This window comes from Cherax quadricarinatus, chromosome 81, assembly GCF_038502225.1.
Source record: "Cherax quadricarinatus isolate ZL_2023a chromosome 81, ASM3850222v1, whole genome shotgun sequence".
Classification (NCBI taxonomy): domain Eukaryota; kingdom Metazoa; phylum Arthropoda; class Malacostraca; order Decapoda; family Parastacidae; genus Cherax; species Cherax quadricarinatus.
The window spans coordinates 6,743,178-6,764,819 of NC_091372.1; the positions used below are offsets into that span (position 1 = coordinate 6,743,178).

The 21,642-nt window shown below is 39.3% G+C and overlaps 1 protein-coding gene across 1 annotated transcript in view; it reads left to right on the forward strand.

The window, feature by feature from the left end:
- The window catches only part of eIF3m (eukaryotic translation initiation factor 3 subunit m), a 43,192-nt gene that overhangs the window by 13,525 nt on the left and 8,025 nt on the right, over window positions 1-21,642 (forward strand). The window contains exons 2-5 of the mRNA XM_053792706.2: window positions 948-1,130; window positions 10,285-10,382; window positions 11,829-12,053; window positions 14,260-14,407. Coding sequence (XP_053648681.1) covers window positions 948-1,130; window positions 10,285-10,382; window positions 11,829-12,053; window positions 14,260-14,407 — 654 coding nt within the window. The remainder of the gene's footprint in view (window positions 1-947; window positions 1,131-10,284; window positions 10,383-11,828; window positions 12,054-14,259; window positions 14,408-21,642) is intronic.

The window sequence follows — 21,642 nt, forward strand, 5'->3', positions numbered from 1 at the left end:
GCTAGCCACAATAAGATTCATCCAACTAGGTATATTTCTACACCATAGGAAAGTTAGCACAGGCACCTCTGTGACCACAAATGCAAGTTTTTACAGACGAATCTCCAGCTAGCGTGGCCGTGACGAACTCTAGCTAGAGTTCGTCACGGCCACGCTAGCTGGAGATTCGTCTGTAAAAACTTGCATTTGTGGTCACAGAGGTGCCTGTGCTAACTTTCCTATGGTGTAGAAATATACCTAGTTGGATGAATCTTATTGTGGCTAGCTGGTCTAGTGGCTAACGCGACGGGCTGGAGTTTTGAGACTCTATGACCGCGGGTTCAATCCCGGCCGGGGGTATGGTTTATTTGCAATCGTGTCATTACGATTTCTTAAGTCAAGAGAAGTCTTTTTGGGGGCCACAGACCCCACCTTCCTAGGTGGTACAGTACCAGGTGGGAGTGAGGCAGTTGCTTTCTTGAGGTTGTAAATTGCCATCCTGGTCACCTTCAGGTCTGTGGCTACGGATATAACAGACATGCCTTGCTCTAATAGGGTGAGTGCACAAGTCTTCTCTACAATTGAAAGTTTTGTTCGACCCTTTCTGACCACTTGGAGCAGAGATATAGTGTGGCGAAGCTCGTGGTCGAGTGAAAAAAATGGGGAATGAATATCAATGTAGCAATCTTCCTCATCGAGCTCTGGAAGAGCATGAAACATAGGGTGGTGGAGAACGTTGGTGCAAGACGGGCTCCAGTACACTAAGCCATCACAAGCTCTGCCCACTTTTCTTATGGCGGAAATTCAAGTGAAATGTATACACCAAAATCTAGTGTATAGATTTCTTTTTGCATTGGAAATGTATAGATTTTTTTGTGGCCATTGTAAATAAAATTAAGATTCTGATACACTATGTTGCCCTCTTGTTTTTTTATCCGATTTTACATTATTTTATTTTATAATTACAGGTGGAAGAGCTCCGTGCATACCTCAATGAGGTGGGTGCAGAGATTTCAAAGGAGCGGAGCTCCAAGGGTCTTGAAGACGATTTGCACAAAATCATTGGAGTGTGTGACACAGCCTTTTCCTCAGAGGCCACAGAAGCTGAGGTGGAGGCACTGTTAAACTCTATTGTTTCAGTTCTGATTGTGGTGAGTTGATGTGTTCCTTCAGATAACTAGATGTGTCAGTAGTGTGTCACTGATTACTTGTATTACTTGTGTAGTATACGTAGTTAATCTCAGCTATGTTATAGGCTCCCTGGCTAGCCGTGACATCACGAGTCACACTCATGTGAGTGGTTGGCCCCAGGCCTCTTTCTCATTCTCACCCTAGCAGAGTTGGGGTTAAATATTAATAAGTTGTATAGATAGCTAAGCTAATTTAAGAGAGTCCTCCTACTGTGTTACCACACCTACTTATTAATGTTCAAATTTTTTTTTTGTGTGTTCACGTTCTCTCTGAATTCTGAGATTTAACAGTAAAAGATTTGTGTGCGCCGAGTCTGCCTTTTCTGTTAACCGCTTTCTTCTTTTGTAAATTTACTTCCTCAGAATCCATAGATCACATGAATACAGATTGTACTATCCCACCATTGATTCTATCACTTACCATAATTTGTAATGTATTACAGTAACATCCATTACAGTCTGTTACAATTATTATGATTAGTTCTTATTTATTTATTTATTTATTTAATTTGAACATGATACAGAGAAGTACAAGGAATACAATTTTTAAAGTGCAGCATGCCAAAGCCCATTGTATGCAGAGCATTATGGGCAGGCTTAAAATTAACTTAAGATTAACTAAGCAATGATATATTCAGTGGTGCAAAAATTATTGTAAAACAGATAACACTTTAGTACAAATGAGTATTACAAAGACAGGTCATATGGTCATTTACTGCATTGCTGTGTAATCAGTAGAATGGAGTATTCTGTTAGGTAATGAAGTTAAAAAGTAACAAAGTTTGATTGGGTCACAGGTTGACATTTATGAGATACAATAATGAGATACATATATGAGATACAATTATTCAGTATTTATTTAGTTGTGGGTATGTAAGTGATTTTTGAGAAGAGACTTGAATTTACAAACAGACAGTGTTTCTTTTATATTCACAGGTAATGAATTCCAGATTTTAATTCTTATGTTTTACTGTTGTGTATTTGATATTATATAGAATCGGCCCAGAGCCTTAATGCCTGCAGTCTATAGTTTGTATTAGTAGCTGTATGTCAGGACACCATACATTAATGTGGCTGAGCTGTCAGTAGTGTGTCGCTGATTACTTGTATTACTTGTGTATTATACGTAGTTAATCCCAACTATGTTGTAGATAGGCTTCCTGGCTAGCCATGACATCATGAGTCACTCATGTGAGCGGTTGGCCGCAAGCCGCCTCCTCACTTTCACCCTAGGCATAGACTCGACAAGCAGGCCTGGGCTTTTCCCCTTCGACTTTCATAATATACAACTCCTAAACCATCCAACGAGTGTATTCCTTACTCCAGTATCTCCGTAAGTACCCACACGACAGATATTTAATAGCCCAGTAAATTTCCTTTCAGTTTATGGAATCAAGTAGATACAAAAGCAAGCCAGTAAGCATTAGTGTCATTTATTTAGCTTTATAGTACTGTCCTGTTTGTAAGATGCATCAGCCATTAACGCTTTCAGGGTCCGTGCCGTAGATCTATGGCTTTACGTTCAGGGTCCAAACCATAGATCTACGCCAAAATTCTAGCGGCGTCAAATTTAGCACGAAAAGGCTGGTAGGCCTACATGTGAGAGAACGGGTCTGCATGGTGTGTGTGGGAACGCTGGCTCAGTTACCTTGTTCACCATGCCTCGTCACAAGGCATCTCTCACTCCAAGGAAAATTGGGACTCTCCTCTTCCTATCTGATAGTTCTGACTTTGATGGAAGTGGAAATGAAGACGAATTCTATGGCTTTGATCAGTTAGTGACCAAAAGGAATGACCAGGATGCCGATAATAGTGCAGAAAACCCTGATGATCCTCAACCTTCTACCTCTGGTGTGGGCATGCCTCAGTCATGTTCATTTGTACCTCATCGCAAGAGAAAACTATTATTTTCACGTGGCCAGGCCTCTGACTTCAGTAATGATGATGATAGTGACGTGGATTGTGATTTTATTGTTCTTGACGATCATTTGAGCAGTGATAGTGAGGTAACATATTCACCAGTGAAGCGTCAGTACATACACTGCCGCATGTGCTTGGGTAGTGTTCCCTATGCAGTGCCCAGGGGACGGACTACATCCCGAAGTACATCCCATGGCCCTACACCAGGAATAGACAGTGAAAGTGAGGATGATGTGGCTACACTTGGTATGGATAGACCACAGGCATCAGTAGGTGGTGGTAGTGGTGATGGTAGTGCCACGGCCATGCATGACTCGCCAGCCCAGGCTGGGACCCACGCTGCTGACTCCTCAGTTCAAGGGCAAAGCGGAGCGTCAGCCACCAGCCCACCACAACCACAACTACCAGCACAACCAGCTTATGATGTCCAGTATCCACCAGCAAACCGTATGTGGGATTGGCAGCAAAATCCCAATTTTGTTCCCAAGCCCCACCACTTTGATGACTCTCAAAGTGGAATTCTACCTACTTGTCCCCTTGGAAACACTGCAAATGAACTGGAATTCTTTGAACTATTCTTTGACCAGCCCTTCATGAAAACTGTTGTCAGGGAAAGTAACCAGTATTTTGAGTACACCATGACAAATACGATATCACCACAGTCAAGACTACACTGGTTGCAGAAATGTATTTGCTTTTTGCAACAATAATGCTTATGCCTCATGTCTATAAGCATAATATAAAATCATACTGGTCCACAGATCCACTAATTTCTACCCTGGCCTTCAGTGAAATCATCCCAGTGAACAGGTTTATCTTACTGTTACGTATGTTGCACTTCTCTGACAAAACCAGGCCTGACAAAAGTGACAGGTTATACAAGATTAGAAATGTTTTTATGTATTTGAAACAAAAGTTCAACATGTACTTTTATCCATCCAAGAATCTTGTACTTGATGAGTCTTTGATTTTGTTCAAAAGTAGACTTTCGTTCAAACAGTATATACTGAGCAAGAGAAAACTGTTTGTACTCTGGGACTGTGACAGTGGCCTGGTATTAGATATTGTTGTATACACGGGAAGTAAAACATTGAAAGATACCAGGATGTTATTGGGTATCTCAGGTGACGTAGTGAGAAGCATGATGGCACCTTATCTTGGTAAGGGGCATACATTATGTACTGATAACTGGTACACAAGCCCTTTACTCAGTGATTTCTTGCGAGTGAACATGACAGATGTGTGTGGCACAGTGTGTTCTAATCGTAAACATATGCCCAGGTTCAACACTGTCACTCGTGGTGATGAGATGCAGGTGTTTACTGCCAATGACATCATGGCATTACGGTGGCATGATGAACGAGACGTCACATTGCTGACAACCATTCACCCTAACGAAATGCAAGACAGTGGCAGAGTTGATAGTGACTAATGAACGTATTCGAAAACCAGTGACAGTGACTGATTATACACAAAACATGAGTTTGGTTGACAAATGTGACATGCAGATTGGCTTTGTTGATTGTGTTTGTAAGAGTTACAAGTGGACATTTCAATGCTCAATGCATATAATATGTACCAAGTGAAAACTGGCAACAGACCACCGTATGGTGAATTTTGTTTGTCTGTTGTCAGACAACTCATAATGAAGTACCAGGTAACAATACCTGCTATACAAAACCGTCCTCGAACTCCTCAGGTTATACCCAAGCGTTTGAGGAGGGAAGGTGATCACTTCATAATACAGCTTCCTGCAACTAAGAAGAAATTTGCTCAGAAGAGATGTGTTGTCTGTGCACAAACAAAACAATGGCAACAAAGATGCAAAGACAATCGGTTTGTGTAAGGAATGTAAGGTACCTCTGTGCATGGTGCCTTGTTTCAAAGAGTTCCACAAGCTGCAGCAGTTCTAAAAACATGTCCAGTGATTGTACATATGTAAATATATGATAGAACATTAGTATTATACAAGATATGTGCTTGTTTATTGTAATAAACAAAAGTGGTAAACAATATTATAATAATATAATGCGGTTATTGTGTTCAATACAGCGAGTGTATATATATACGTTATTGGTCTCACAGGCCACAAATGTTACTAGGAAAAGAAAAAAATAGAAAAGAAAAGAAAAAAGTATAAAAAACGTAAAATAAAGAAATGCGAGTTTGTGGAAATCACAGATGTTGCCGCCACCTGGTCATTTTGGGTCAACTTCTTGCCCCAGTATCTCGGTACTTTTTTTTTTGTTTTATTACCTTCATAAAAATATACTCTTTAATTGTGTAAGAATTTTTTTTTTTTTTTTTTGGACACTGGGGCACCCCTTCAGATTTTGGCCTTGGACCCTGAAAGGGTTATAGATTGAGTCATTCAAAAGAGGCATATATACTGTACTTGAGTACAGGTCAGCCATCACTAATCTGGCATCGTTGGGACCTGTAGTGTGCGGGATTAGCGAGTTTGCCAGATTACAGTGTGGTTAGGTTAGAATAAACCTAATTAACCTATCAATAAACTGCTACATCCTTCTCATTTTCATCACTGCTTTCTCCTCCACTGGCTTGCTGCTGTGGATTTACAACCATCTGCACAATTTCTGAGTCAGTATAATGATGAAATTTGAAATTATGCTAGCCAAAATTAGTGCCAGATTACTGATGGAACCGGATAACTGATTGCCGGATTAGTGATGGCTGACCTGTATATTTAAAGTAATATAACAGCAAAAGGAGATTCCTCACTATTTTTCACATAGAATTGGCATGTGTGTCCCTTCACATTTACACATTCTGCCTTCATCTAGGTGGGATACTCCAGTGTTCAATATTTGAAGCAAATCAGATTCTACTGAAAGTTACCAGATCCATTCTAAGAATCTTGGAATGATCTATAACACTGACTATAAGACACCTGCACTTGCCAATAGTTGCAAGAATTTTCTTGTGTGTAGTAAATCAGCATTGACAATTTGAAGCTGAGTCATAATAGTTATAAACGACCCCTTTGGTGATTAATTTGTTCCAGAGTCTGACAAAAACTGAATTGTACAAAAATTGAAGCAATATTTCCCATATGAAATAGTGTAAATCCAGTTAAGCTGTTCCAGACACCCAAAAATATTGACAAAAAATACATTTTATAGAGAATAACTATAGTTTTACATACAGAAAACAATGAGAAATAAATATAAATGACTAATGAAATGGATAAATGAACATTTAACATTACTTTTATTGAAGACACTTGTTGGCATATAGACGATGGCAAGGAGGGGAGAGGGAGGAGGAGAGGTTATTGTTTGGAAGGGGAATCCCCCTCCATAAACACTTCAGGTATCAAGGCCCTTTCCGGGGTTACTTCCCTTCTTTGTCTTTTACTGGCACTAGGACCAGCTTGAGTCACTGGACCCCTACCGCACAAAAAATTTGTCCAGAGAGGTCTGTTGAAGATTTGCCTAAAATGGGACAAGGCATTGTCATTGAACATGTTACAGACATGGCGTGCAACAGCTTTGTTAGGGTGATATTTCTCCACTAAACTTTGCAACTCATTCCACTTTGCACACATGTCCTGGTCACTTTCGTACTTTGCTACTTTCCACTTTGCCACTTTCATACTTTGCTACGAGTTCTTTCTTGAATTCTATCATGTTTCTCGCTTTCTTTATCAAAGGGCTGGCACTCGGAATTTTCTTTGACCCCATGGTGGCTTATTTAGCAGTCGCACTCAATAAACAAGCATCAAAACAATGGATTATTACGAAATGTTATCTGAACGTGCAAGGTAATATTCACTCAATGAGAAACAAAGCCAGACTGAGTCAGAACGTGTGGGATGCTTTGTGTGGGCACGGGCAGGTGGACGTGTTTGATAGGACGGACCATTCTCAACTCCACGAAAACTGGGACAAAATTTAGACGAAAAAAGTTGTTGAAAACTGAATCGTGTGAAAACCAGGGCATACGATAACCAAGGTTCCACTGTATCTCCAAAGGGGTCGTTTATAACTTCATTATGACTCGGCTTCACATTGTCAATGCTGATTTATGTATAGTACTGAAATTGCAGTATTTCACAGGTGCTTTTAACAAGAAAAAAAAAAAAGTCATAAATGCAAGGAAAGGTGGGGAGGAAGTCAGAGGTGGCCAGTACTCCTTAACCCTTTGACTGTTTCCGACATATAAATACATCTTACGAGCCAATGTTTCTGACGTATTTATACGCACAAATTCTAGCGGCTTCAAATCAAGCGCCAAAGGCCTGGTAGGCCTACACGGGAGAGAATGGGTCTCAGTGGTCGGTGTGCACCCTGTGAAAAAAATCTGGGACCCAGTGGTGCATTGTGGGAACGCCATGTTGTCAGTCCATTTTCACCATGCCTCTCGGTAAGAAGTTCCTCACTCCTCGGCGGATTGGAGGTCTTTTATTCCCAAGTGATAGCTCTAACAGCGATGAAAATGTCAGTGACAGTGAATTCCAGGGTTTTGAAGTGAGTGTTACCGAAAAAAGTGCCCAGGATAACGTAAATAGTGACGAAAACCCAGATGACCCACAACCTTCGACCTCTGGTGCTGTGCCGGCTTGTTCACGTTCACGTTCGCCTGTACCAGGACGAAAGAGGAAACTATTTGGTCGTGTACAACACCCAGATGATAGCAGTGATAGTGATAGTGATTTCAAGGTCATTGAAAGCAGTTCTAGTGACAGTGAGAGTGAATATTCCCCTGTGAAGCGCCAGTATGTACGACGTAGCATGCGGTCTGGTAGTGTTTCATATGTTGTTCCAAGGGGAAGGAGAAACTCTGGGAGCACATCCCGTGGCCCTACACCACGACCTGCCTCACCCTACCCCACACTCCCACAACCTGCACCACCACAACCTGCACAACCACAACCACGGTACAATATCCAGACCCCACCAGCAGACCGCATCTGGGATTAGCAGGACGGTGACGAGTTTGTTCCCAGTCCCCATGACTTTGATGAAACACAAAGTGGAATAAAGCCATCTTGTCCACTTGGGAACAATGCCAGTGAACTGGACTGCTTTGAGTTATTCTTCGATGAACCCCTGATGGACATCATTGTCAGGGAAACAAACACATACTCTGATTACACCATGGCAAATACAATTCTCTCACCAAAATCACGGCTACACTCGTGGAAGGAGACAACTGTGGCAGAGATGTACCTGTTTTTTGCCACAATAATGCTTATGCCACATGTGTATAAGCACACTGTCACCACATACTGGACAACAGATCGCCTGATTTCAACTCCAGGTTTTAGTGACATTATAGGTGTCAATCGTTTCCTGATACTGTTACGTATGTTACACTTTTCAGACAAAACCAGGCCTGACAGAAGCGACAGGTTATGTAAGATAAGAAATGTGTTTATGTACCTGAAACAAAAGTGCTGCATGTATTTTTATCCCTTCAGTAAGCTTGTTATTGATGAGTCCTTGATTTTATTCAAAGGAAGACTCTCATTGAAGCAATATATACCAAGCAAGAGGAAATGCTTTGGTATAAAGCTATTTGTACTGTGTGATTGCAGAAGTGGTCTTGTTTTAGATATTATGGTGTACACTGGCAGTAATATTTTGAGAGATACCATGAAGTTATTGGGTATCTCTGGTGATGTGGTTTGAACAATGATGGAAACATATCTTGGTAAGGGGCATATGTTATTTACTGATAACTGGTACACAAGCCCCTTACTCAGTGATTTCTTGCGAGTGAACTTGACAGACGTGTGTGGCACAGTGCGTGGTAATCGCAAATATATGCCAAGGTTCGACGCTGGCACTCGCAGAGGTGAGGTGCAAGCCTTTGCTGCCAATGACATCATGGCATTTCGGTGGCATGACAAACGTGATGTCACATTGTTGACATCAGTTCACAGAAACGAAATGGTACCCAGTGGCAGGGACAACAGAGACCAATGAACCCATTCTAAAGCCTGCAGCTATCATGGACTACAACCTCAATATGCGCTTAGTGGACAAATGTGACATGCAGATTGGGTTTGCAGACTGTGTACGCAAGAGTTATAAGTGGTATATCAAACTTTTTTTCCATCTTGTTGATATCTCTATGCTAAATGCTTATAACATATACAAGTTGAAGACCAACAAAACACCAAAATATGGTGAATTTAGCCTGTCAGTAATCAGACAAATAATTGCAAAGTACCAAGGAGCAACTCCTGCAATAGACCAGCGCCCACAGACGTCATCTCGTATGAGGCCTGGTGATCACTACCCCATACAACTGCCTCCTACTACTGCCAAGAAAAATGCTCAGAGGTGTTATGTATGTATGCATACCACAAAACGCCCACAAACACGCAGAGACACTCGTTTTATGTGTGAGGAGTGTGAAGTGCCCCTCTGCATATACCCATGTTTCAAAGAGTTCCACAAGCTGCAGCAGTTCTAGGAACGTGTTTAGTGACTGTACATATGTATATATATTATGGAACAATAGTAATAAACATTGTTTTGTATTGTTTGTTTGTGTAAACAAAGTGTATACACAAACTAATAGTGATAAAGTTTGTTCTGTTATTGTGTTGTAAATAATGAGTGTATATTTGAACAATGCACCTTACATTGGTCTCACAGGCCACATAAGTTACCTGGAAAAGAAAAATATTGAAAAATGCAAGAAACCTTTGAATTAGAGTAAATAAAAGAATACCGGGTGGGCGGCAGTCGCCGCTGTTGCCGTACGCACGTCAATTTCTGCAAACTTTGCGGCTCTATATCTTGGTAAGTACTGATGGCAAAAAAATTTTTTTAGGCTTAAAACACTAGTAAAAATATTCCTAACATTTTCATAAGAAAAAATATTTTTTTTTTTTTTCGAATATTTGGCGACATAGAATGACAGTTTCAGAGAGGGGCCTGAAACAGTCAAAGGGTTAAGTGAACCCTTATTTTTTTATGTTCTTGATTTTTTGATACAGGAGCTAGAACTAAGTGCTGATACCTTCACCACTCTGATATCCAAACCAGTGTACAAATCCTGACTTGATATTTTGATTACCGTCCTGCAGTTGAGTCCTTGTCACCTGTGATACTAAGACGTTATGTTTGGCAGAAAAGCATCTGGAAATTGAATATTGGTCTTTAATATTGCTTCTGTAAATATAAGTATGAAACTTTTTTTTTTTTTTTTTTTGTACCAGGTACCTGTTGGGGAAAAAACCGAGTCTCTTATTCTGGCATTCTGTGAGAAGCTTGCCAAGGCACCTTCCAACAGATTAGGACATGTCTGCTTAAGAGTGTAAGTTTTATTTTCTGATAAAATACATTTGTGTTTTCCTGTAAGAAGTGATAATCTGCTTATTTCATTAGATCTCTAACCACAAAATTTCAGAACAGTATTTTCATTCTATTCATTTTGTAAATGCCATTTTTTCTGTACCAACTCCTCTGTACTAATCCCTGTTTAATATATATTCTGTATGATGACTCCCAGAATATTTTTACATTAAAATTCTAAAAGTTACTTTCCTCTCATTTATCATTGTTGACTAGCATATATATCAGTGGTAAACAATTGTTAATTGTAATTTGTAATAGGTAAATTCACTGATTTTTGAAACTGAGCTCTCCACTTGCATTAACAAGTTTTGACCTGCCATTTGTTTTAAGACTTCAGAAATACAGGATGATATCTGCTGGGTCAGTTGATTTGGAAACAGTGGACAATCTATTAGTTATCAGCTTTTGTTAGTCACAGCAGAACAACCTCATCTCTGTCCACCAGTCACCATTACCTGTCTGCTTCCTCCTATTAGTGCATTTAATCGAGGGTTTACTTTGTTTACTTTAGACAAAAGTTTTGTCACTATGAGAAAGTGACAAAAAAACAGGTAATTTTTTTTTATAAATACACTACATAGGATATATACATAAAGAATAAAAAGTAACAGTACTGTGGCTGGGACAGTGTAAAATATTAGACAGGGTAGGGGTAGGCCTAGGAAAGGTTAGGGGGAGGGGGTGTAGGAGGTTTTGTGTGCAAGGGGCTTGGCCTGCCAGCAAGCATGTGTGAGTGTGTTAGATAGGAGCGAATGGAGACAAATGGTTTTGAGGACTTGACGGGCTGTTGGAGTGTGAGCAAGGTAACATTTATGAAGGGATTCAGGGAAACTGGCAGGCCGGACTTGAGTCCTGGAGATGGGAAGTACAGTGTCTGCACTCTGAAGGAGGGGTGTTAATGTTGCAGTTTTATAACTGTAGTGTAAGTGCATCTCTGGCAAGACAGTGATGGAGTGAATGATTGTGAAAGTTTTTCTTTTTTGGGCTACCCTGACTTGGTAGGAGACGGCCAATGTGTTAATAAAAAAATAATTTACACATAGAAAAGATTCACCTAAAATGCAATGCAAATCATGGAAAACTCATATTAAATACAACAATTGTTGATTATGCTAAACACTATGATCACATAAACTTGTAACATGAGGACTTTGATTACCAAACATGTGTTTGAATGTGTTTTGATATGGCATTTACTTTATAGTGAATCTGACCTCTAATGCCTATATTGCCTGAGAATGATGGAACCATGAGAAAAAATTAGTTGGTATAAGGACTGGAGATCTTGGTAGCCTTAGTTCTTTGGTAATGAGATTTCCTTGAGTAATCCATGGATTACATCACCATTTTGAAGATCTGTATTTGCTGTGAATCTGCATTCATTGTTAATATTACTTTCCTTCAGGTTGAATCTCTTGTTTCACGCTTTGCCAGAGAATCTTGGAGTGCGCTATCATGTTTACTACACAATGGTGCAAGTGTCTGGTCAAATTGGACAGATCCAGGCAGTATATCAGTCTGCAGAAAAGATGCGCTGCACACTCAACACTGCCCAGCCACCTCCATCTACTGAACAGATGCAGCAGCTGCTTCGTTTGTTGCATCAGACACTCCTTGCCAACAAAATTAGGTGATATTTTGTATTAAAATATTTTCTTGTTGTACAAATAATTTTTTGTACATTTCTGTAGATTTGAAATGTTAATGCTAGAAATTATTTATGATTTTTGTAGTATATACAGTGGACTCCCGCCTTACGAACGCATCGCGTTATGTTAAATCCGCCATACGAAGCATTTGAATGCAAAAATTTTGCCTCGCCTCATGATAAAAAACTCACCTTACGTGATTCGTCCAGGACGTTTCCCACGTGTGGCCTCAGCGCCAGTGTTTACAAGCCAGCCAGTGTAGTCGCATCTATGCATATAATCGGTACATTTCACATTATCCCAGTGTTTTTAGTGCTTGTAACTGCAAAATAAGTCACCATGGACCCCAAGAAAGCTTCTAGTGCCATCCCTGTGGTAAAAAGGGCGAGAATTAGTATGGAATTGAAAAAAGAGATTATGGAAATGTGTGCAAAGTGGTTTGAACTGTAAACCTTTACGGATGAAAATCACCCTGACACAGCTACTGCAAGCCGTGTTGGCAACCTGTACAATGACAATGTTATGGCCCATTTTAGTAAAGTCTTAAAGGAACGGGAGGTACAGAGCTCTATGGACAGATTTGTTGTGCGACACAGGTCCAGTGACTCTCAAGCTGGTCCTAGTGGCATTAAAAGAAGAAGGGAAGTAACCCCGGAAAAGGACTTGCTACCTCAAGCCCTAATGGAAGGGGATTCCCCTTCTAAACAATAACTTCCACACACTCCCCTCCTCCCATCCCATCAGTCACCACCAGATCTTCAATAAAGGTAAGTGTCATGTATTCTATTCTTAGTAGAGTAGTAATTGCGCATGTCTTTAGTTTGTGTATTAACCCTTTCAGGGTCCAAGGCCCAAATCTGGAGTCACGCACCAGTGTCCAAGAATTTAAAAAAAAAAATTGTTATTTTTTCTTATGAAATCGTAGAGAATCTTTTTGTGAAGGTAATAAAACAAAAAGTACGAAATTTGGTGGAAAATTGACAAAATTATGCTCTCGCGAATTTTGATGTGTCAGTGATATTTACGAATCGGCGATTTTGCCGACTTTGACTCCCATTTTAGGCCAATTACATTATTCCAATCAACCAAATTCTTAGCTATTTCACTAGTATTACTTCTATTCTATCGATTGAGCACAAGAAATTGCCAAGTCAACTGTTTCAACTACAAAATAAAGTGATCGGAAATTGTTAATTTGGCCAATTTAACACAAAGTTCAAAATATTCCAATTTCAAAATAGGGTCCAGAATGAACAATGTAGGCATTCCTGGCACTAAACTAACATTTCCTCTGTTCATTAGTTATGTTTTGAGGCTTTACAAATAAATTCCATTTTGATTTTTTATTCACATAATGAATTTTTATTCACACCAAAAAATAGAAGATTTACTCTTATGCAATACTGTAATAATTGTATAAATATCATCACCATATTTGTGAATGTATATTAGACCCACCAGCTGACGTGTATTGGATGTGTGAGGTCGTTTGTTTACTCTTGAATATCGGCAAAAATTTAACATTTCCGCTACTTTGACCTCAGTTTCAAGCCATTTCCAATACTAAAACCAATCAAAATCATCTCTATTTCTGTAATATGTCTTCCATTCTATCAAATGAGACCAAGAAATCGCAAATACAACTATAAAAAACATACGAAAAAACACTGCAAATTTGCTGTTTTAATCGAAAAATCATGATTTCATTTTTTTTCTCTCATTATACACAGTGTGCTGCAGGATCTGTTCTATGTGGTGCACACATACCACATAGATGTATTCTCTCATATCTAGGCCCAAATGTACCACTCACAGTTTATCAGAGTGAGCTGAGCTCATGGCGTAGATCTACGGTTTGGACCCTGAACATAAAGCCGTAGATCTACGGGACGGACCCTGAAAGGGTTAAAATTAATATTTGGGGTGTCAGGAACAGATTAATTTGATTTCCATTATTTCTTATGGGGAAAATTAATTCGGCTAACGATAATTTCGGCTTACGATGAGCTCTCAGGAACGGATTAATATCGTAAGGCGGGGGTCCACTGTATTAGTAAAAATTAGCAGTTATGCGAGTCAGCACCTTTGATCTTTTTATTGTTTAAATCCTAAGAATTAAAAAAATATTTATGATTTTTAATTAACTTGTTTTAAAAGTTTATTAAAATGTTTAATATTTACTTTTAGTGAGGATGCAAGTAAAGTAATGATAGAATTGCTGGGCACTTATACGACGGAGAATGCATCGCAGGCACGTGAAGACGCTCATCGGTGTATAATTGCTTCCCTTGCCGACCCTACGACATACATTATGGATCATCTACTTACACTTAAGGTATAACCATAACATTTTTTGCAGCTGTGTAAAAATACAGCACCGTAATAGTTATGGCCTTGCATTTTTGGAGTGTAGTGTGTGGCTTCCATTTCCCTATCCCATCCTTTAAATCTCTGTTATTATCATGTACATGCTTCACAAAAACCATGTGGGCCATTAGTGCAAGATGTGGAGGCTCGATCTTTTATTTACTAATCATGAGACAAATATGATGCTCAGTTTGGGTTTAGGCCGAAAAAAGGCACGAATGATGCAATAATTCAGATGCTCGAATTACTATACAGTAGGGCCCCACTTATATGGCAGGTTAGGTTCCAGGCTACCGCCATAAAGCAGAAATCGCCGTAAAGTGGAACACCCTTTTTTTTCCACTTATAAATGCATACAAATACTAGATAAGTTTACACTAACAATAGCAATAGAACTAGGCATTAAAAAACAATAAAAAAGTAAAATACACATATAGTACACTCATTACTTACCTTAAAATATTTGTAGTCTTAATGTAGGGTGAGATGAGTAGTATTTATTGTAAGAAATCAGGTGTGGTATGTATGGTAGCCAGCCAGGCTACCATACCAGGCCACCCCACCTACACATAATATTCTATGACATTTAAGCATCCCAGAGCAATAAAATGCATATACAGTTCACTCATTACTTAAAATATTTCTAGTCTTAATCTAGGGTGAGACTAGTAGTATTTATTGTAAGAAATCAAGTGTGGTATGTAGGGTAGCCAGCCAGGCTACCATATCAGGCCATTCCACCCACACATAATATTCTATGACAATTAAGCATCCCAGAGTGATAAAATGCGTATACAGTTCACTCATTACTTAAAATATTTTTAGTCTTAGTGTAGGGTCAAGGGTGAGTAAAGAGATAAAACGAATAACTAAGAGAGAGAGAATGAGTATACGTGGGAGGACAGGTGCAGAGTTATGTAAACAAACCAGGCGACCGCAAGTTTTGTAAACAAACCAGGTGTACACATTTGGTTTGTGTACAAGTTACATTGTGTACAAGTTGTCTCTACATTGATGTGGTAGAATAAATAAAGAGGAACACTTCCATTCTCATGTAACACCATTTTTAGAAGAAATGACGCTCTGAGTGAAGGCATTGGAAATAAGTCACTCTGTCTGACTTTTTTTTTGGGTTATCCTAGATACTTCACACATATGCTGCTATGTATGATAATCTATGTAATTGTATTTGTGTGTACCTGAATAAACTTACATACGAAAGGAATAATTTTCTACAGTTACCCCCAGTAACACATTTTCTCTTATGTTGGACTAGAGAAAATGTTATTCTTGCCATCACTTGTACAAGTTGTCTGGCAACCACATCTCATATTTGTTTGTTTATTCTACTGTGGGGTGTATTTATCATCTTTATATGTTATGTATCGTGTTTATTATATAATTTTGAAAAAATATCATAGATGGATTAATGAAAATATATATATTATGAGGATAGTGAGGCTCAGGTTAGGGTGTGTAGAAGAGAGGGAGACTACTTCCCGGTAAAAGTAGGTCTTAGACAGGGATGTGTAATGTCACCATGGTTGTTTAATATATTTATAGATGGGGTTGTAAAAGTAGTAAATGCTAGGGTGTTCGGGAGAGGGGTGGGATTAACCCTTTGACTGTCGCAACCCCCAATCCTGAGGTGTCTCCTGGTGTCGCAAAATTTAAAAAAAAAAAAAAATATTTTTTCTTGTGAAATGATAGAGAATCTTTTCTCGATTGTAATGATACCAAAAACATGAAATTTGATGGAAAACTGATGGAATTACGCTCTCGCGAAGTTAGCGACCTCAGTGATATTTACAAATCGGCGATTTCACCCACTTTGAGCTCTATTTTCGGCTAATTCCATTGTTCCAGTTGACCAAACTCATAGCTATTTCTTTTGAACTCCGTTTTTTCTATCTATTGAGTACAAGAAACTGCCCATTTACTGATTTCAACTACCCAATAACGTGGTCAGAAATTTGCAATTTGGCCAATTTCACGAAAATTAAAAATATGACAATTTCAAAATAAGGTCCAGAATGAACAATGCAGACATTCCTGGCTCTAAAATGACATTTTCTTCGTTCATCAGTCACGTCTCCAGGCCCCTCTGATATTACTCTTGCTTTCTGTTTTGAATGTTTATTCAAACAAAAAATAGAAGATTTACTGTTATGCAGACTACTGCAATACTGTAATAATTGTATAAATAACATCAACCCATTCATGACTGCATATTAGAATGGCTAGTTGGACATTTATTAGACAATGGCATCATTTGTTTACTTTTGAACTTCGGCAAAAATCAAACATTTAACCTACTTTGAGCTCCATTTCCAGGTTCTTCTTATAGTAAAATCAATAAAAATCATCTCTATTTCTATAATATGTTTTCCATTCTATCAAATGAGACCAAGAAAATGAGAATACAACCATAAATACTATATGAAAATAGACCACAAAGTCGGCATTTTAATTAAAAATGGTCAGGTTTTTTTTTTCTCGTTATGCACTGCGTGCTCCAGGATTTTTTTTATATGGTGCACACTGACCACACAGACCCATTCTCTCACATGTGGGCCTACCAGCTTTCTCCTGCTTGATTTGAAGCCGCTAGAATTTATGAGTATATATACGTCAAACACTGTACCTCGTAGACGTGTATATACGACCGCGACAGTCAAAGGGTTAAATTATGGGGAATTAAATACAAAATGGGAAGTGACAGTTACTTTTTGCTGATGATACTGTGCTTATGGGTGGTTCTAAAGAAAAATTGCAAAGGTTGGTGGACGAATTTGGGAATGTGTGTAAAGGTAGAAGCTTGAAAGTGAACATAGAAAAGAGTAAGGTGATGAGAGTATCAAATGATTTAGATAAAGAAAAACTGGATATCAAATTGGGGAGGAGTATGGAAGAAGTGAATGTTTTCAGATATTTGGGAGTTGACGTGTCAGCGGATGGATTTATGAAGGATGAGGTTAATCATAGAATTGATGAAGGAAAAAAGGTGAGTGGTGCATTGAGGTATATGTGAAGGCAAAAAATGTTATCTATGGAGGCAAAGAAGGGAATGTATGAAAGTACAGTGGACCCCCACATACCGTTGGCATCACACAACGTTAAATCCGCATAGCGATACATTTTATCACTAAAATTTTGCCTCGCATAGCACTAAAAAACTCGCTCAGCGCTATTCGTTCGAGACGCGTCTATGTGAGGCCTGAGCCAGCCTCGCATGTTCCGCCAGTGGCATTGTTTACAAGCCAGCCTCCGCGGTAACATCCAAGCATACAGTCGGAACATTTCGTATTATTACAGCGTTTTTGGTGATTTTTATCTGCAAAATAAGTGACCATGGGCCCCAAGAAAGCTTCTAGGGCCAACCCTGTGGTAAAAAGGGTGAGAAATACTATCGAAATACTGTGGTACCATGGTCAACTACTGCTGCTGCTGTAGCACTGTCAGCTGCTGCTGCTGCTGTAGTACCGTCTGCTGCTGCTGTAGCACCGTCTGCTGCTGCTGTAGCACTGTCAGCTGCTGCTGCTGTATTACTGTCAGCTGCTGCTGTAGCACCATCAGCTGCTGCTGCTGTACCACCGTCAGCTGCTGCTGCTGCTGCTGTAGTACCGTCTGCTGCTGCTGTAGCACCGTCTGCTGCTGCTGTAGCACAGTCAGCTGCTGCTGTAGCACTGTCAGCTGCTGCTGTAGCACTGTCAGCTGCTGCTGCTGCTGCTGTAGCACCATTGTTGGTGTGGCTTATTGAGAATACCAAGAAACAATTAACCCCAGAGGGTTAGCCACCCAGGATAACCCAAAAAAGTCAGTGTCATCGAAGACTGTCTAACTTATTTCCATTGGGGTCCTTAATCTTGTCTCCCAGGATGCAACCCACACCAGTCGACTAACACCCAGGTGAACAGGGAAAAATGCCTGGAACTAGTGCTCATATTGGTGAATTTAAAGCCAGCAAAGGTTGGTTTGAGAGATTTAAGAATCGTAGTGTGTGATAAGGCCTGTTCTGGAAGAAAATGCCAAACAGGACCTACAGTACTCAGGAGGAAAAGGCACTCCCAGGACAGTGTCTCATCAGTCATTGCTGCATCTTCAATAAAGGTAAGTGTCATTTATTCTTCATTTAGTAGAGTAGTACATGCACAATATATATTGTGCATGTACTACTCTACTATTGTGCATGTATCCTTCTCTTTGTGTGTAGGAAAATGTATATTTCATGTAAAAATTTTTTTTTCATACTTTTGGGTGTCTTGCACGGATTAATTTGATTTCCATTATTTCTTATTGGGAAAATTCATTCCCATAACGATAATTTCGCATAACAGTGAGCTCTCAGGAACGGATTAATATCGTTATGCGGGGGTCCACTGTATAGTAGTACCAACACTCTTATATGGGTGTGAAGCTTGGGTTGTAAATGCTGCAGCGAAGAGGCGGTTGGAGGCAGTGGAGATGTCCTAGTAAGTAAGTAAGTAAGTAAGTTTATTCAGGTAAACACAAATACAGTTACATAGAATTATCATACATAGCAGCATATGTGTAGGGAACCTAGGATAACCCAAAAAAGTCTAAGGGCAATGTGTGGAATAAATATTATGCAGAAAATTCGGAGCGTGGAAATTAAGAGAAGGTGTGGAGTTAATAAAAGTATTAGTCAGAGGGCTGAAAAGGGTTTGTTGAGGTGGTTTGGTCATTTAGAGAGAATGGATCAAAGTAGAATGACATGGAGAGCGTATAAATCTGTAGGGGAATGAAGGCGGGGTAGGGGTCGTTCTCGAAAAGGTTGGAGGGAGGGGGTAAAGGAGGTGTTGTGGGCGAGGGGTTTGGACTTCCAGGAAGCATGCATGAGCGTGTTAGATAGGGGTGAATGGAGACGAATGGTATTTGGGACCTGACGATCTGTTGGAGTGTAAGCAGGGTAATATTTAGTGAAGGGATTCAGAGAAACCAGTTATTTTATATAACCAGACTTGAGTCCTGGAAATGGGAAGTACAATGCCTGCACTCTAAAGGAGGGGTTTGGGATACTGGCAGTTTGGAGAGATATATTGTGTATTTTTATACGTATATACTTCTAAATTGTTGTATTCTGGGCATCTCTGCAAAAAGTGATTGTGTGAGTGAGGATGAAAGTATTTTCTTTTTTGGGGATTTTCTTTCTCTTTGGGTCACCCTGCCTCGGTGGGAGACAGCCGACTTGTTGGAAAAAAAATATAAATGTAATATACAACATTTAAAGAGACTCGGTGATTATTATCATTACTAATATGATGTCTCGAGTCATAAGACACTCTTACTGATTTTAATGTGTACCTGCACGCCATTTATTTAGGTACAGGTATACATAAGTATAATTATCAGAGTATATATAAAATATGAAATAACTTTTAAAAACACTTGAAATTTTGGAGTTTCCAGACATAATGGAGAGACGTAGTGCTTACTGATCTCGCATAGAATGTAAACAAACCGGGTGGGGCACGGTGACCATATTAGAAAGTCAGGTGGGGGGAGCCGTATAGAGAGTTTTGGTCATAATTTGAAATGACCATATTAGCAGAACGCCGTAAAGTGAAATGCCGTTAAGCGGGGCCCTACTGTATACAACACTTGAAAAAAATTAATATCCTTTAGGGCTCTTCATAGACCTACAGAAAGCATTTGATACAGTAAACCACAATATCTTGCATCTAAAACTAGAGCATTATGGGGTCAGAGGACTCTCTCAATTACCTAAAATCTTATCTTAGTGGTAGACACCAGTATGTATACACAAATGGCGTGACCTCCAATACACAGCCTGTAGTTGTTGGAATGCCACAGGGAAGTGTCCTAGGTCCTCTACTCTTTCTTATTTACATCAATGACCTCCCAAATGCACCGTGACTCCTTAAACCAGTTCTATTTTCAGATGACGCCACTTACGTCTTCTCCCACCACTGTAAACAGTGAGCTACATAAAATATCAAACTGGATGATGACTAACAAACTTGCTTTCAATATAGACAAAATCTACTTCATGCTTTTTGGAAACAGAGCATTAAATATCCAGCTAAACATATCAATAAATGGTTCACCCATTACAAGACACTGTGGGCAAATTTCTTGGTCTCCACCTTGACTGTCATTTAAAATTTCAGGCCCACATCCAGCATATAACTAAGAAAGTTTCCAAAACAGTAGGTATCTTTTCCAAGATACAGTACTATGTACCCCAAATGGCACTCCTCACTTTAACCCTTTGAGGGTTTCGGCCGTACTAGTACGGCTTACGACCCAGGGTTTTTGATGTACTAGTACGCCTAAATTCTAGCACCCTCAAATCTAGTGGGAGAAAGCTGGTAGGCATACATATGAAAGAATGGGTCTATGTGGTCAGTGTGCACAGTATAAAAAAAATCCTGCAGCACACAGTGCATAATGGGGAAAAAAAAAACTTTGACCGTGTTTTTGGAATAAAACAGCAACTTTGCAATGTATTTTCGTATGGTATTTATTGCTGTATTCTAGTTTTCTTGATCTTATTTTATAGAATGGAAGACATATTACAGAAATTGAGATGATTTTGACTGGTTTTACAATGAAAAGTACCTTGAAATTGAGCTCAAATTAGCAGAAATGTTTGATTTTTACCAAAGTTCAAAAGTAAACAAATCATGCCAAGCGTCCAATACACATCAACTGGTGAGTCTAATATTCTTTCACAAGTGCGCTGATATTATTTATACCATTTCTACACTAATGCAGTAGTCTGCATAACAGTAAATCTTCTATTTTTTGTAAGAATAAAAATTGAAAGTGGAAAGCCAAAGAAATATAAGAGGGGCCTGAGGATGGTACTAACGAACAGAGGAAATGTTATTTTAGTGCCAGGAATGTCTTTCTTCTTTATTCTGGACCCTATTTGGAAATTGGCATCTTTTGAAATTTGTTTGAAATTGGCAAAATTGCTAAATTCTGACCACTGTATTGGATAGTTGAAATAAGTAAATGGGTGGTTTCTTGTACTCATTCAATAGAAAAAATGGAGTTCTAGAGAAATAGTTATGATTTTTGTCAACTAGTACACAGGAATTGGCTGAAAATAGGGCTCAAAGTGGGCAAAATCGCCGATGCGTAAACATCGTCTAGACTGCTAACTTCACAAGAGCATAATTCCGTAAGTTTTCCATCAAATTTCATACTTTTGGT